Source organism: Paramisgurnus dabryanus, chromosome 15 (genome assembly GCF_030506205.2).
Source record: "Paramisgurnus dabryanus chromosome 15, PD_genome_1.1, whole genome shotgun sequence".
In the NCBI taxonomy this organism is placed as follows: Eukaryota; Metazoa; Chordata; class Actinopteri; order Cypriniformes; family Cobitidae; genus Paramisgurnus; species Paramisgurnus dabryanus.
The window spans coordinates 4,107,767-4,124,642 of record NC_133351.1 but is presented as its reverse complement, the minus strand read 5'-3'; the positions used below and the strand labels follow the sequence as shown (position 1 = coordinate 4,124,642).

The following is a 16,876-nucleotide window of genomic DNA, read 5'->3' as shown; positions in this document are numbered from 1 at the left end:
GATGACTGACTGAACCAGAGGAGGCATGCACGGGAGTCTTTATTTACAACAAATCCAGATTAGATGTACTATGAATGTACGTGTGTCTTAATATATTCGGTAACTTGATAAAATTATGCTTAGTATTTCACAATTTGAGCTTTATTAAAAATGCATGAGTTTTTGCAAAAAGTCATTCATTGTCTTATAACACATAATGACACACATCTTTGCCACCTATTGGCATATTTTTGTAAAATTAAGAAATGGTCACTGAACGAATCAGTGAACGAGTCTGAACGAATCATTTTGGTGAACGAACTGAAAATGAACGAGTCACCTAAATGAACGAAAATTTCCATCACTAGAATGATCTGTGAGGTACCAATATGCACTCTTTAGGAATGTATACTTTTTGAAAAGGTACCAGTGACAGCTTTTGTATCATAAACTGTATGATTAAATAATAACAGAAGAATGACATCTGCCTCTTTCAATGCCATTTACACAGACTGTAAACAGAGAAAAACCTTTTTCCATTCTGTCCATACATGTGTTAGTTCATTTTATCTGTTTATTTCATCTGTGTTTGTTCTGTGGTATGGGGGTGGAATCTCTTCATATTCACAGCTCTGTGACAAACAGTTTTGCCTGTGATCTTTCAACACATGACATGCACTATTCTGTCCTGGAAATGAATAAATGCTCAAATCATTTCCATGGAATTGAATAAATTCCCTTGATATTCTTTAGAATCCCTTAGAAAAATTGAAACAAACTTCAGAGAGATATAATAATAGCTCAGATTACAATTTGATCTTGGTCTGCATTAGATACATTTAAGTTTACATTAAATCTGAGCTGAGCCACAGTTGAGATTTTACTTGTAGTTGGTTGGTTGGTTTGTTTCTATAAAGAAAAATGTGAAAAGCAAGCAGGAGTCTCTTTGTTGTCTGCAATTAGTTGTTCCGCTTCAGAAACATTGAGATATTAAGAGATCTCCTTTTCCTAGTTTACATATTTCTACCATAATTTAACATAAATGTTGAACTACTGCACTGTAAAAAGTCAAAGTTTGATCCACTTTAAAAAGTTACTTCACTTGGTAAAACCTAAACAATTATAAGCCTTTTCAACTTAAAATTTTTGCTTAAAGTGAGAAAATTTAAATTGCAAAAAAATTCTGTGTCAACAACTGAAGTACATTTTTAAGTTAATTAAACTTTTATCTGTTACAGTGAATATTTGTGGGGTTATGTAACATTCTGTAGAAGTCACTTTAAATCTCATCTTACATTCCTTAACATCATACTTCCCAAAAGAGACGTGTCCCCTCCTGTCCTAAATACAACAGAAGGGGTCTTTGTGAAAGATTTTTTCTGCTTTAAATGTTTCAAGAGGTGATTCATTAACCTCTTATATTTTACAGTTTGATAGACCAATGAAAATGGAATAGTGAGTTAAAATATCAAGTACAAAAGTTAAAAGCATTTAATATCAGCCCTGTGTAGCTTTATATATTTGTAACAGCTTGAATATTGATGCTGTGTAATATTTAGGGGTTATAGCCTGTGCAATATACACTAAAGGTGCTAAACTAACAAATAAATTCATTTTCAAAAGTCCATTTCTTCCCCTTATACAGGGGTTTTCAAACTTTATGATGCCAAGGACCCCCAAATATCAGGGACCCCCTTATATGTATTCATTTTATATATATTTTCAGGTATAACACATAGAATTGGCTAGAGTAATGTATGAATCTGAAGAGAAGCATTTTCAATTCCAATTTATTTGTACTGCAACAACTACAATAAATCTTTTTCATAGCAGCTTTATAAGAAATACTGTGTGCAGTGTGTGAGATAAAGGGCACTGTAATAAGGAACACACTAGAATGATACAAAATAATTACAATTTAAACGCTTTTGAAATTTAACAAAAAATAAGAGATAAACCAAATAAATAAAAACACCTAATTAATCTAATTTACACTATTTTGTCTGTTTCTCTGAATTTTTTTTGTGGAACCACCAGGAGTCCCCCTGGGGGTCCCTGGAATGTAAACCCGTGCCCTTTTGAACTGTGTGTTGTAATGTCTCCTTCATTTATAAATAACTGAAATGAAACTGTTCCTCATGTGATGAACTATGTTCATTTAAGGATTTATGGACAAACCTGGTGAGACAGGGTTGCTCAATTTCCTTTTGTGTCAATGATTGTCGTAAGTGATGATGTGTAGCTTCATGTGTGGGACATGTGATCAATCTTTTCTCCTGTCTCTTATTTATATATATATATATATAATATATATATATATTAATATAAAAGTATTATATTAATATAATTAATATAATATAAAAGTATTATATTAAAGATATCAAGGTTATATTTTCAAAGAATGCCCTTTACATTATGTAGGATGAAAACTGTAAATCATACAAAAATGACTTTAGCTGGGTTTTCACACAAAGTTGGATAAAATTGTCTGCTAAATGTAAATTTCCTTTTCCCTTTTTTACACATTCACAACCTCATGGTACCCATCACACAGTGCATAATCTTTAAGATCACAAGTACCACATATGATTCTTAGTTTTGCTTTTAGTGTTTTGATCATGTTGATGTCCTACACTGAACACGAGATGTTGATCTTGTGACCGTAACGTTGAGATTTCCCCAAAACACATGTTTGTAACCTTCTGCTTTCCTCTGGCCACATAAAAGCAGCATCACACAGCATCCTCTACCAATACTGAAAACATCAAATGAATATCAGTAGATCTCCTGTGGAACTTAGGCAAACAGGATATATCAATATCTCTCCAACGCGTATCCTTCAATATACAAATCAACTATTTGTGGATTCTCATGTGAAGCATTATCATGAATGAAGCTATGATGACTGGTAAGTCCAAATTCATATTTTAAATCTAAAATAAATTTAAATCATAAATTCTATACTTTGAACTACAATTTGTACAGTTCTTTACTTGCACGGTAAAAAGTGAAAATTTGGATCAACTTAAAAAATTACTTTTATTGGTAACACGTAAAAAAATACATTTTGTTCAACTTAAAATATCATTTTAGGTGATTTTTTTTAATAAAGCTTAATTCACAAGTTCACACTTACAAATAAGTCAGATAGATTAAATTGGTAAATGTATTTGGCGTGCTGTCTGGGGAGAGGGCTTGTAATTGGCCCGAATGCAGAGTATCCCTTTAGGAAGTGAGTAAGAGGAGATCGGGTGGTGAAGGGATTCTGAAGACTGTAGAGGGTCCTTAGGTGAGTTTGACTGATATTATATACGGGCTTGCCTTCGTGCTGATTATGTAGATTTGTTGTTTACTGATTGTAGACAGCCGGGGATACTTATTTGACTTGTTCAACATCTCAAGTGTTACCAATTTAAGTAATTTTTTTAAGTTGATCCAATTTTTCCCATTTTTACAGTGCGGTCCTGTTGTTTGATAAATTATAAAAAAAATATAAAGAATTACTTTTTTGAATTTTTTTTAAGAAATGAAAACCGAAGAAATATTCAAATCTAATTAAACTTTTTTAAATCTAACTTTTTCATTAATTAACCTAAAAGGTTATTTGTTGTATTATAAAACCTATTAACTGGCTCCCATAATGAATCATTTTAAATAATAACTCATAAATTGGTATCTTCATTATACTTTAAATTAAAATAATAAGCAATAGAGGTTGTATTTTATGCTGTTTTTGCCCATTTCTCACTTATTGATTCAACTATTTGTCATTAACAGGTCCAAACATTTCCAATCTCATAGACTACACTGAATTATTTGATTATGTATTCAACAACAGCGAAAACACCACAGAGTTTATTTTGGATAAGAGCACCCTATTTTGTTCACCCATCCCTATAGCTAATGCAGTCAACATCTCATTTTGCATCATCTACGTGATCATTTTTCTGGTGGCCATACCTGGGAATCTACTTGTGGGCTGTGTGATCTGTTCAAACATACGATCACTTTCTTCTTCAGATGTCTACTTGTTTAACCTGATGTTAGCCGACACTCTATTGGCTCTAATCTTGCCGTTCTCTGCGGTATCCGTAGTGCACGGCTGGGTGTTTGGGGATTTCATGTGTAAACTGGTTTGCCTGGTGAAAGAAATAAACTTTTACACCAGCATCTTGTTTTTGGTGTGCATCAGTGTGGATCGCTATATGCTCATCGTGCGCGCTATGGAATCCCAGAAGGCTGAGCGGCGACTGTGCAGTGGTGTCGCTTGCGCAGCAGTGTGGTTTTTTGGCGGCTTGCTTTCCTTGCCCTCGCTTTACAATGAGGCCTATTTTTCCAAAACTGGCAACCAGACCATATGTGCCGAACGCTTTGAGGTGGACAGTGCCGATAAATGGCGATTCGCCACGCGAACCATGAGGCACCTGCTCGGCTTTATACTCCCTCTAGTGGTCATGTTGACGTGCTACAGCGTGACAGTAGCACGGCTCTTGCGTACGCGGTGTTTCCAGAAGCATAGGGCCATGAAGGTGATAGTCACTGTGGTCGTGGCTTTTCTCTTGTGCTGGACCCCTTTTCACGTTACCACGATGGTCGACACGCTGTTGAGGGCCAAAGCCTTTCAATTCAGTTGCTTCACGCGGACCTCCGTGGATGTTGCCATGTTCGTTACGCAAAACCTGGGACTCGTGCACTGCTGTGTAAACCCGGTGCTTTACGCTTTTGTGGGAGAGAAATTTCGAAAGCGATTTATGCAATTGCTTCAAAGAAAAGGAGTTCTGGATCGCTTTTCAATCTCTAAACCTAGCAGGCCTCTCCAATCTGAAGTCACTTCTAGCTTCCTGTGAGCTGCTGCCATGCAATGGACATCAATGTTTATAATGATGCAATGATGCAATGGCTCCCTCTATTGTTCATAAAGAACACAGATGTCACACTGCAGCGTGATGTGAATGTTCGGGGTCGAGCTTTCACAAAAACAAATCTATTACTGTTAATACTATCACGTATGGGTTAAGAATGGAATAACAATAAATCTCAGGTATTAAATTGTTGTGTAACTCAATGTGTGAACCATCTGTGATACAAACATTTGTGATGACTTGTTGATGAGAACTGGGGAGAGACACCCATAGAGGAAAACATGTTGAGCAAGACTGATATGAGATGTATTACAGCACATTTACGTATGAAATGTTAAAAAATGATCATTGTCAAAACATACACGGTCATTATCAAAACATGATTATCTCAGCCTTTTTACTCGAAATTTGGTATTTTTGACGAAACCTTCCCATATTATATAAAAAGAGAACAAATTAAAATAGCTGTTTCCGTTTTGTTAGTTTGTTTGTTTGTTTGAAAGCAATCTGTTCTTTTAGTTGATATATTTTATGTTTATTTATAGAAGAGAATTTCCTGGAAAGCATATTGTGAAACTTTTGTAAAAATCACAAAAAATACTTTTTTAAATAAGTCTGGTGGGGAATGAGTTAATTTATTTTAAAGTACTTTTATTCTATTTATGTTTTTTTAAATAACCTTTCATAACTTTTCTAAATATTACTATTCTAGGTTTAGAGGTACTTTACTGTCATGTAAATGTTTGAATGCGTCTGGGTGCAGACAAGTGTGTAATGGCTTATAAGTCATAAATGCAATCGTACTAAAACTTCTTTAGGATTTATCACGAGTGGATGTATTGTGTGTGGGTTTTTTTTGGCAAATGTTTAAGATATAAAATAAAATGTTATAAACCATTTCATTTCTGTTTTTCTTTCCCTAGTGACAGCTCTTTTGACGTTTATTTTCTGACAGCGTATGCTGTTTTTTTGTCAGTGGACAGAAAAGGAGAAATTTTGAAGGATTGTGAAACAACAATTCACAGTGATCACATCCGACCTAAAAATATATATATATGAGAACTGAAAATTCCTCATAATTCATACACTGTATTAGAAGTCTTTTGAAGTCAAATGATCTTTTTGTGTGGAGACTGAAGTGTAAAACCTTATTCTACATTTTGCATAATGCCTCTGTAAGGTTTGTGTTATCTATGTAAAATATATTTTGTAAAATAAAAATCATGTAGGCAAAGTCAACAGTGATTACAAGCTGTTTGGTTTAATTTATTTATTTTCATTTATTTATGGTTAGACGTCTATAAACTTTTCACTGACTAGTCAGATTTTGCCTTAAGACATCCGGACTGTGTTTAAATGACTATTAGGTGTCGTTTATGTAATGTGACTATTATGCAAAATAGCTTTATTATTATAGTCAAACTTGTGCATCTTTGTCTGTTTTTCAGTTTTCTTATGATGCTTTGGGTGTTCATCATTTGCAGAGGTGTCAGGTTTGTATATATAAAACATATTTGTTTCTAAAATGATCTATCCTAATGACTATGAAATCGTTTAATATATTTTTTCACCATTGTTTTTACTGCAGAATGGAAATGTCTTTATATGCTTTTTTGTTATTTACATACTTAAATATAGTGACCCTGTCTATGAAATCCAGTCTCATTATAGGAGCATCAAAGTTTTAAAGTCAGTATTAAAGATATCAAGATTATATTTTCTTTACATTATGTAAAATGATTTTATGTAGAAAACAAAAATCACAAAAAATATTTTAAATAATAACTTTTTAAAAAAAACAAATTGTTGGATTAAATTGCCTGCTAAATGCCTAAATATAAATTCTTCATTTTTTACACATTCACAACCTCATGGTACCCATCATATATAATCTTTTAGGATCACAAACCACATATGATTATTAGTTTTGCTTTTAGTGTTTCGATCATGTTGATGTACATTGAACACAAGATGTTGATCTTGTGACTGTGTTGAGATTTCCCCAAAAAGCAAGTTCTGCTTTCCTTTGGCCACATAAAAGAAACATAACGCAGCATTCCTAACTTCTGCATCCTCTACCAATACTGGAAACATCAAATGAATATAAGTAGATCAAATTTTGTCAAAGACTATACCAGATGTGTCAGAAATTCAGTTTACAAAGTTTTGAGATTTCAGTAGAAAAAATAAAATTGTGACGTTACCCTCTGAACAACCCTCACATTTAGGCAAAGAGGATCAACAACTCTCCAAAGTATATATAAAGGAACCTTCTGTTTACAAATCAACCATTTGTGGTTTCTCATGTAAAGCATTATCATGAATGAAGCTGCGATGAATGGTAAGTACAAATTTATATTTTAAATTTAAACTAAATTTTTAATCATAGAGTCTATACTTTGAATTACAATTTATACATTTTTTCCTCGGCCAGTTTATTTTAATTGCGCACTGTAAAAAAGAAAGTAAGATCAACTTAAAAAAAATAACTTTAATTGGTAACACTTAAAATTAAAGTTTTGTTCAACTTCACTTAAGGTGAAAAACCTTGAATAAAGTTTGAAAGTTGAATAAACTTATGCATATTTTTAAGTTTTACCAATTAAAGCAATGTTTAGGTTGGTCCAAGTATTCACTTTTTACAGAGTGGTCCTGTGGTTTGACAAATTATACCATTTTTAAAAAATTCCGTTAAAAAAAAATGAAACCCAAAGAAATATTAAAATCTAATAACTTTTTCATTAATGAACCTAAAAGGTTATTTGTTTATATTATCAACTGGCCTCCATAATCATCATTTTTAAATTATAACTCATAAGTTGGTATCTTTCATTATATTTTTATTAAAATAATAAGCATAGAGGTTGTATTTTATGGTGTCTTTGCTCATTTCCCACTTATTGATTCAACTATATTTTATTACCAGATTCAAACAACTCCCTTCGTATAGAGGACTTCAGTACATTCTTCTATGAAGATTACAACTACACCGATTACACAAACCCGACCGACTATATTTTGGAAGAGAGCACCCTAATTTGTCCACTCATCCCTATAGCTGATGCAGTCAACATCTCATTTTGCATCATCTACGTGATCATTTTTCTGGTGGCCGTACCTGGAAATCTACTTGTGGGCTGTGTGATCGGTTCAAACAGACGATCACTTTCTTCTTCGGATGTCTACTTGTTTAACCTGATGTTAGCCGACACTCTATTGGCTCTAATCTTGCCTTTCTCTGCGGTATCCGTAGTACATGGCTGGGTGTTTGGGGATTTCACGTGCAAACTGGTTTCCCTGGTGAAAGAAATAAACTTTTACACCAGCATCTTGTTTTTGGTGTGCATCAGTGTGGATCGCTATATGGTCATCGTGCGCGCTATGGAATCCCAGAATGCTCGGCAGCGGCAGTGCAGCTGTGTCGCTTGCGCAGTGGTGTGGTTTTTTGGTGGCGTGCTTTCCTTGCCCTCGCTTTACAATGAGGCCTATTTTTCCCAAATTGACGAACAGACCGTATGTGCCGAACGCTTTAAGGTAGACAGTGCCGACGAATGGCGACTGGCCACGCGTATCATGAGGCACCTGCTCGGCTTTATACTCCCTCTAGTGGTCATGTTGACGTGCTACAGCGTGACAGTAGCACGGCTCTTGCGTATGCGTGGTTTCCAGAATCATAGGGCCATGAAGGTGATAGTCACTGTGGTCGTGGCTTTTCTCTTGTGCTGGACCCCTTTTCACGTTACCACGATGGTCGACACGCTGTTGAGGGCCAAAGCCGTTCAATTCACTTGCTCCATGTGGACCTCAATGGATGTTGCCGTGTTTGCTACACAAAACCTGGGACTCGTGCACTGCTGTGTAAACCCGGTGCTTTATGCTTTAATGGGAGAGAAATTTCGAAGGCAATTTATGCAATTGCTTCAAAGACAACAAGTTCTGGATCACTTTTCAATCTCTAGACCTAGCAGGCCTCTCCAATCTGAAGTCACTTCTAGCTTCCTGTGAGCTGCGGCCATGCAATGGACATCGATGATGTATATAAATTAAGACAAACTGATAGTCCTTGCCTGCTTGTATTACTACGTTTAGTTGTCGTGGCTATAATGTCATGATGGGATGGCTCCCTCTATTGTTCATGAAGAGTACTGTCATCACACTGCAGGGTGATCTGAATGTTCAGGGTTGAGCTTTCAAAAACATATCTATTACTGTTATTAGCCTACTATCACATATGGGTTAAGAATTGAATAACAATAAATTGTTGTGTAACTTAAAGTGAATCATCTGTGATACAAACATTTGTGATGCTCCAAGTTGTGTGACTGGTTGATGAGAACTGGTGAGAGACACCCATAGAGGAAAACATGTTGAGCAAGACTGATCTGAAATGTCTTACAGCATTAAGTTAATGTCAGGCTTACTTAAAAATGTAAGCCAACCAGGTGTGTTACGTTATGTATATATGTTGAATATTTTAAATAAAAATATACGCACAGGTGCATGGTAATTTTTTTTAAAGTACTTTTATTCAATGCATGTTTATATCTTTCGTAACTTTTCTAAATATGACTATTCTAGCTTGAGAGGTACTTTACTGTTATGTCTGGGTGTAGACCAGTGTGTAATGGTTTATAAGTCATAAATCCAATAATATTTTATTATAAGTTGATGTATTGTGTGATTATTAATTTTTAAGATAAAATAAATAGTTATAAACCATTTCATTTCTGCTTTTCTTCCCCCAGTGACAGCTCTTTTGATCTTTATTTTCTAACAGTGTATGCTGTGATTTTGTCAGGGAGACAGAAAAAGAAAAATATATATAATATATAAGAAACTATATAAGAAAACTGAAATATGTGAAATAATTCATACGCTGTATTACAAGTCTTTTGAAGTCATATGATAATTTTGGGCTGTGTTTGAATGAAAAGGCATCTTTTATGTAATATGACTATATGCAAAATAGCTTTTTATAGTCAGACTTGTGTGTCTTTTTCTAAAATGATCTATCCTAATGACAATGATATCATTTAATATTTTTTCACCATTGTTTTTACTGCAGAATGGAGATGTTTTTGTGCTTTTTTTATATTAACATATTTAATTAAAATAGTTAGATAAAATGTGACCCTGTCTGTGAAATTCAGTCCAAAACCTTAATCTAGGAACATCAAAGTAAGTATTAAAGATATCAAGATTATATTTTTTTATATTAGGATAATTTTATGTAAAAAACAGTAAATCACAAAAAAATCTATTTTAAATAGTTACCTTTTAAAAATAGTAACAAATAGTTGGATTAAAGTGTATGCTAAATGGCTAAATGTAAATTTGCATTTCTAATTTTTACACATTCACAACCTCATGATACCCATCATACATAATCTTTATGGATCACAAGTACCACATATGATTCTTAGTTTTGCTTTTAGTGTTTCGATCATGTTGATGTACATTGAACACAAGATGTTGATTTTGTGACCACAATGTGGAGATTTCCCCACCCAACATGTTTGTAATCTTCTGCTTTCCTCTGGCCACATAAAAGCAAAATCACACAGCATCCTCTACCAATACTGAAAACATCAAATGAATATCAGTAGATCTCCTGGTCAACAGTAAAGCTGTCTAAGACTACACCAGATGTGTCCGAAATGCAGTTTATAATTTCATTAAAAATTTAAAAAATAAAAAAGTTTCGGGATGTTACTCTCTGAGCAACCTTCACACTTAGGCAAACAGGATATATCAACATCTCTCCAACATATATAGGGGAACCTTCAGTATACAAAACAACCATTTGTGGTTTCTCATGTGAAGCATTATCATTAAAGAAGCTGCGATGAATGGTAAGTCTAAAATAAAAATTTATTCTTTGAATTACAATTTATACAATTCTTTACTTGGTCATTTTATTTTAATTGCACACTGTAAAAAATAAAAGTAAGATCAACTTAAAAAATAACTTCAGATTGTAAAGTTTTGTTTAACTTAAAATTTCACTTTAGGTGAAACATTTTGAATAAACTTTGAAAGTTGAATAAACTTTAATAATTTTTTGAATTATATATATTTTTAAGTGTTACCAATTAAAGCAATTTTTAAGTTGGTCCAACTTTTCACTTACAGTGCGGTCCTGTGGTTTGACAGAGTTTTTAAAGAATTACTTTTTTGAAGAAAAAAAAAAGAAATATTAAAATCGAATAACTTTTTCATTAATAAACCTAAAAGGTTATTTGTTTATATTATGAACTGGGCTCCATAATCATCATTTTTAAATTATAACTCAAAAGTTGGTATCTTTATATTTTTATTAAAATAATAAGCAATAGATGTTGTATTTTATGGTGTCTTTGCACATTTCCCACTTATTGATTCAACTATATTTTATTACCAGATTCAAACAACTCCCTTCGTATAGAGGACTTCAGTACATTCTTCTATGAAGATTACAACTACACCGATTACACAAACACGACCGACTTTGTTTTGGATGAGAGCACCCTACTTTGTTCACCCATCCCTATAGCTGATGCAGTCAACATCTCATTCTGCGTCATCTACGTGATCATTTTTTTGGTGGCCGTTCCTGGGAATCTGATTGTGGGCTGTGTGATCTGTTCAAACAGACGTTCACTTTCTTCTTCGGATGTCTACTTATTTAACCTGATGTTTGCCGACACTCTATTGGCTCTAATCTTGCCTTTCTCTGCGGTATCAGTACTGCACGGCTGGGTGTTTGGGGATTTCATATGCAAGCTGGTTTCCCTGGTGAAAGAAATAAACTTTTACACCAGCATCTTGTTTTTGGTGTGCATCAGTGTGGATCGCTATATGGTCATCGTGCGTGCTATGGAATCCCAGAATGCTCAGCGGCGGCTGTGCAGCGGTGTCGCGTGTGCAGCGGTGTGGTTTTTTGGTGGGGTGCTTTCCTTGCCCTCGCTTTACAATGAGGCCTATTTTTCCAGAAATGGCGAACAGACCGTATGTGCCGAACGCTTTAAGGTGGACAGTGCCGACGAATGGCGACTGGCCACGCGTATCATAAGGCACCTGCTCGGCTTTATACTCCCTCTAGTGGTCATGTTGACGTGCTACAGCGTCACAGTAGCACGGCTCTTGCGTACGCGGTGTTTCCAGAAACAGAGGGCCATGAAGGTGATAGTTGCCGTGGTCGTGGCTTTTCTCTTGTGCTGGACCCCTTTTCACGTTACCACGATGGTCGACACGCTGTTGAGGGCCAAAGCCTTTCAATTCACTTGCTTCACGCGGACCTCCGTGGATCTTGCCGTGTTTGCTACACAAAACCTGGGTCTCGTGCACTGCTGTATAAACCCGATGCTTTACGCTTTTGTGGGAGAGAAATTTCGAAGGCGACTTATGCAAATGCTTCAAAGGCAACAAGTTCTGGATCGCTTTTCAATCTCAAGATCTAGCAGGTCTTCTTCTTTGGCATCTGAATTCACTTCTAACTTCCTGTGAGCTGCAGTTATGCAATGGACATTAATGTATGTAAATAATTAAACAAACTGATACCTATCCTTGTCTGCTTGTATTACTACGTTCTGTTGTAGTGGCTATGTTGTGATGCGATGGCTCCCTCTATTGTTCACAGTCATCACAATGCAGGGTGATGTGAGTGTCAAGAGATCAAATTGGCTACTTGGCTGGCTTAGATTTCAAAACAATCTATTACTTTCATTATTATCAAATTTGGGTTAAGAATTAAATAATCATAAATCTCAGGTTTGAATTGTTGTGTAACTCAATGTGAACCATCTGTGAAACAAACATAAGTGATGCTCCAAGTTGTGTGACTTGTTGAGGAGAGCTAACAAATGCATTGTTAAATTATTTTAAACTACTTTTATTCTAATTATGTTTATTTTTAAAAGACCTTTCATAACTTTTCTAAATATTACTATTCTAGCTTGAGAGGTACTTGTAAATGTCATATAAATGTAATGTTTAAATGTGTCTGGGTGCAGACTATAGTGTAATGGTTTATAAATGCAATAATATTAAAACTTCTTCAGAGTTTATTATAAGTTGATGTATTGTGTGATTTTTTTGCCAAATGTTTAAGATTTAAAATAAAATGTTATAAACCATTTCATTTCTGTTTTTCTTCCCCTAGTGACAGCTCTTTTGACGTTTATTTTCTGACAGTGTGTGATGTTATTTTGTCAGGGAGAGAGAAAATGAGAAATATTTAAGTATTGTGCAACAACAATTCACAGTGAACACATCCAAGTTAAAGGACAAAATATATTAAAAAACTGAAATATGCCACATAATTCATACGCTGTATTAGAAGTCTTTTTGAAGTCAAATTATCTTTTTGTGTGAAGACTGAAGTTTAAAATCTCTGTAAGGTGATCTATGCGTAAAATATCTTTTGTAAAATAAAAACACACAAAACATTTCAAACAATATACCTAGTAAGCAACAGTGCTCATTTTACTGTCTAGGTAAAAGATATAGTGCGGTTGTGAGTAACCCACTTCTAGCAAAAAAAAAAAATAATAGAATTTAGTTACATGTCAATTTTGCTAAAATAACTTTATATTCCCCCATGTAAGCACAGTCAACAGTGATTACAAGCTGTTTGGTTTTTATTTATTTATTTTCATTTATTTTTGGGCTATGGTTTTCTATTAAATTTTCACTGACTTGCCAGATTTTGCCTTAAGACATCTGGGCTGTGTTTGAATGACAAGGCATCTTTTACGTAATATGAATGACTGTTGTCAATATGAGAAAAGCAAATTTATATTTAGGCATTTAGCAGACACTTTAATCCAACTATTTGTTACTATTTTATAAAGGTAACTATTTAAAAAAATTGATTTAATGTTTTCTACATAAAATCATAATGTAAAGAAAATATAATCTTGATATCTTTAATAATGACTTTAAAACTTTGAGGTTTTGGACTGGATTTCACAGACAGGGTCACATTTTATCTAACTATTTTACTTAAATATGTAAATAACAAAAAAGCACAAAGACATCTCCATTCTGCAGTAAAAACAATGTTGAAAAAATATATTAAACCTCATGGTACCCTTCATTTTACATTTACATTTCGTCATTTAGCAGATGCTTTTGTCCAAAACGACTTACAAATGAGGTCATTTTATTTTAATTGCGCACCTTCATACATAATCTTTAAGGATCACAAGTACAACATATGATTCTTAGTTTTGCTTTTAGTGTTCGATCATGTCGATTACATGTTTGTGATGTTCTGCTTTTCTCTGGCCACATAAAAGCAACATCACACAGCATCTTTAACTTTTACATCCTCTACTGATACTGAAAACATTAAATGAATATCAGTAGATCTCCTGGTCAACAACAAATGCTGTCTAAGACCAGATGTGTCCGAAATGCAGTTTACAATTTAAGTAGAAAAATAAAATAAAAAGTTTTGGGATGTTAATCTCTGAGCAACCTTCAGACTTAGGCAAACAGGATATATCAACACATCTCTCCAACATATATAAAGGAACCTTCAGTATACAAAACAACCATTTCTTGTTTCTCATGTAAAGCATTATCATGAATGAAGCTGCGATGATTGGTAAGTCCAAATTTTTATTTTAAATCTAAAATAAATTTAGATTAAATCATCAAGTCTATATTTTGATTTACAATTTATACAATTCTTTACTTGGTCATTTTATTTTAATTGCACAGTGTAAAAAATAAAAGTAAGATCAACTTAAAATATAATTTCAACTGGTAACACTTAAAAAATAAAGTTTTGTTCAACTTAAAATTTCACTTTAGGTGAAAAATTATGAATAAAGTTTGAAAGTTTAATCAATTTTAATCATTTTTTAAATTATATATATTTTTAAGTGTTACCAGTTAAAGCAATTTTTTAAGTTGGCCCAACTTTTCACTTTTTACAGTGCTGTCCTGTGGTTTGACAGAATTTTTAAAGAATTACTTTATTTGAATAAAAAAACAAAGAAATCTAATAACTTTTTCATTAATAGACCTAAAAGGTTATTTGTTTGTATTATTAACTGTTCTCCATAATTAATCATTTTCCAATTAAATAATAATAATAAATTAATAAGCATTAGAGATTGTATTTTATGGTGTTTTTGCCTGTTTCCCACTTATTGTTTCAACTATATTTTATTACCAGATTCAGACACCTCCCATCTTATAGTCAACTTCAGTTCATACTATGATGGATACACCGATCTTCCAAACCCGACCGACTTTGTTGTGGATGAGAGCACCCTACTTTGTCCACCCATCCCTATAGCTGATGCAGTCAACATCTCATTCTGCGTCATCTACGTGATCATTTTTCTGGTGGCCGTACCTGGAAATCTGATTGTGGGCTGTGTGATCTGTTCAAACAGACGATCACTTTCTTCGTCGGATGTCTACTTATTTAACCTGATGTTAGCCGACACTCTATTAGCTCTAATCTTGCCTTTCTCTGCGGTATCCGTAGTGCACGGCTGGGTGTTTGGGGATTTCATATGCAAACTGGTTTCCCTGGTGAAAGAAATAAACTTTTACACCAGCATCTTGTTTTTGGTGTGCATCAGTGTGGATCGCTATATGCTCATCGTGCGCGCTATGGAATCCCAGAATGCTCAGCGGCGACTGTGCAGCGGTGTCGCGTGCGCAGTGGTGTGGTTTTTTGGTGGCGTGCTTTCCTTGCCCTCGCTTTACAATGAGGCATATTTTTCCACAACTGGCAAAGAGACCGTATGTGCCGAACGCTTTAAGGTAGACAGTGCCGACGAATGGCGACTGTCCACACGTATCATAAGGCACCTGCTCGGCTTTATACTCCCTCTAGTGGTCATGTTGACGTGCTACAGCGTGACAGTAGCGCGGCTTTTGCGTACGCGGTGTTTCCAGAAGCAGAGGGCCATGAAAGTGATAGTTGCTGTGGTCGTGGCTTTTCTCTTGTGCTGGACCCCTTTTCACGTTACCACGATGGTCGACACGCTGTTGAGGGCCAAAGCCGTTCAATTCAGTTGCTACACACGGACCTCCGTGGATGTTGGCGTGTTTGCTACACAAAACCTGGGACTCGTGCACTGCTGTATAAACCCGGTGCTTTACGCTTTTGTGGGAGAGACATTTCGAAGGCGACTTATGCAAATGCTTCAAAGGCAACAAGTTCTAGGTCTTCTTCTCTGGCATCTGAATTCACTTCTAACTTCCTGTGAGCTTCGATCATGCAATGGACATCAATGTATGTAAATAATTAAGACAAACTGATAGTACCTGTCCTTGTCTGCTTGTATTACTACGTTCTGTTGTAGTGGCTATAATGTCGTGATGCGATGGCTCCCTCTATTGTTTAGAAAGAGCACATTCATCACAATGCAGGGTGATAAATTAGGCTACTTGGCTGGCTGAGCTTTCAAAAACAAAACTATTACTTTCATCACATTTGGGTTAAGAATTGAATAATCATAAATCTCAGGTATTAAACTGTTGTGTAACTTAACATGAAGCATCAAACACAACAGATCTCAAAAAGCCCATTTCAACCCTTAACTCAATTTTGACCAAATGCATTACTGCGCTTTGGCTAAGGCTGTCACGCCTCCTGGGTGATTGGTTGTGTGGGTGTTTGTGTTTGTTTGTTACCTCTGTGCTGAAGGATCCTCACGTGCGCACTGGCCCCTCCCTCTTCTTCTCTGATTTGTTTCCAGCTGTGTCTTGTTCCCTCGTCTATTTATACCTTTCTGTTTCGTCTTCCGTCACGCGCTCGTTGTTAGATCTCTGTCTCGCCGTCCGTCCAAGTGTTTCTACCACGCTTTGGTTAACTTCTCCTCTCTGCTCTCGCCATAGGTTCAGCCTGCCCGTTTGGATTACTGTCTCTGTTTCGGGATCCTAATCCTGTGTTCGGGTTTCTGCTTGGTTCCCGATTTTGTTTGTCTCCTATTGTTGGACTATCTGGATGCTTTGCCTTCAAGCGTACGCCAGTTCGTTTCCTGTGACTCTGTGTCTGCGAGGAGGATTATTTGTGTGGCTTTGTGTGG

At 35.1% G+C, this 16,876-nt stretch overlaps 3 protein-coding genes across 9 annotated transcripts in view; all 3 read left to right on the top strand.

The window, feature by feature from the left end:
- The first annotated feature begins 2,733 nt into the window (after window positions 1–2,733).
- LOC135733557 (C-X-C chemokine receptor type 2-like) overlaps window positions 2,734–16,876 on the top strand; it is a 43,106-nt gene continuing 28,963 nt past the window's right edge. The window contains exons 1-3 of one of the 7 annotated variants that reach the window (XR_012335129.1): window positions 2,734–2,887; window positions 3,757–6,016; window positions 6,290–6,327. Coding sequence is in view for 6 of the 7 variants with exons in the window: in XM_065252299.1 (XP_065108371.1) it covers window positions 7,161–7,182; window positions 7,768–8,846 (1,101 nt within the window). In the remaining variant the exon portion in view is untranslated. The other 6 variants (XM_073811958.1, XM_073811956.1, XM_065252297.2 and 3 more) reach the window with 6 other exon arrangements.
- Window positions 10,155–12,841, top strand: LOC135733093 (C-X-C chemokine receptor type 2-like). The gene is made up of 2 exons (XM_065251403.2): window positions 10,155–10,693; window positions 11,242–12,841. The coding sequence occupies exons 1-2, from the start codon at window positions 10,687–10,689 to the stop codon at window positions 12,324–12,326; spliced, it is 1,092 nt and encodes a 363-aa protein (XP_065107475.1). The 5' UTR covers window positions 10,155–10,686; the 3' UTR covers window positions 12,327–12,841.
- LOC135733114 (C-X-C chemokine receptor type 1-like) lies at window positions 12,437–16,088 on the top strand. The gene is made up of 2 exons (XM_065251422.1): window positions 12,437–12,474; window positions 14,942–16,088. The coding sequence occupies exons 1-2, from the start codon at window positions 12,437–12,439 to the stop codon at window positions 16,086–16,088; spliced, it is 1,185 nt and encodes a 394-aa protein (XP_065107494.1).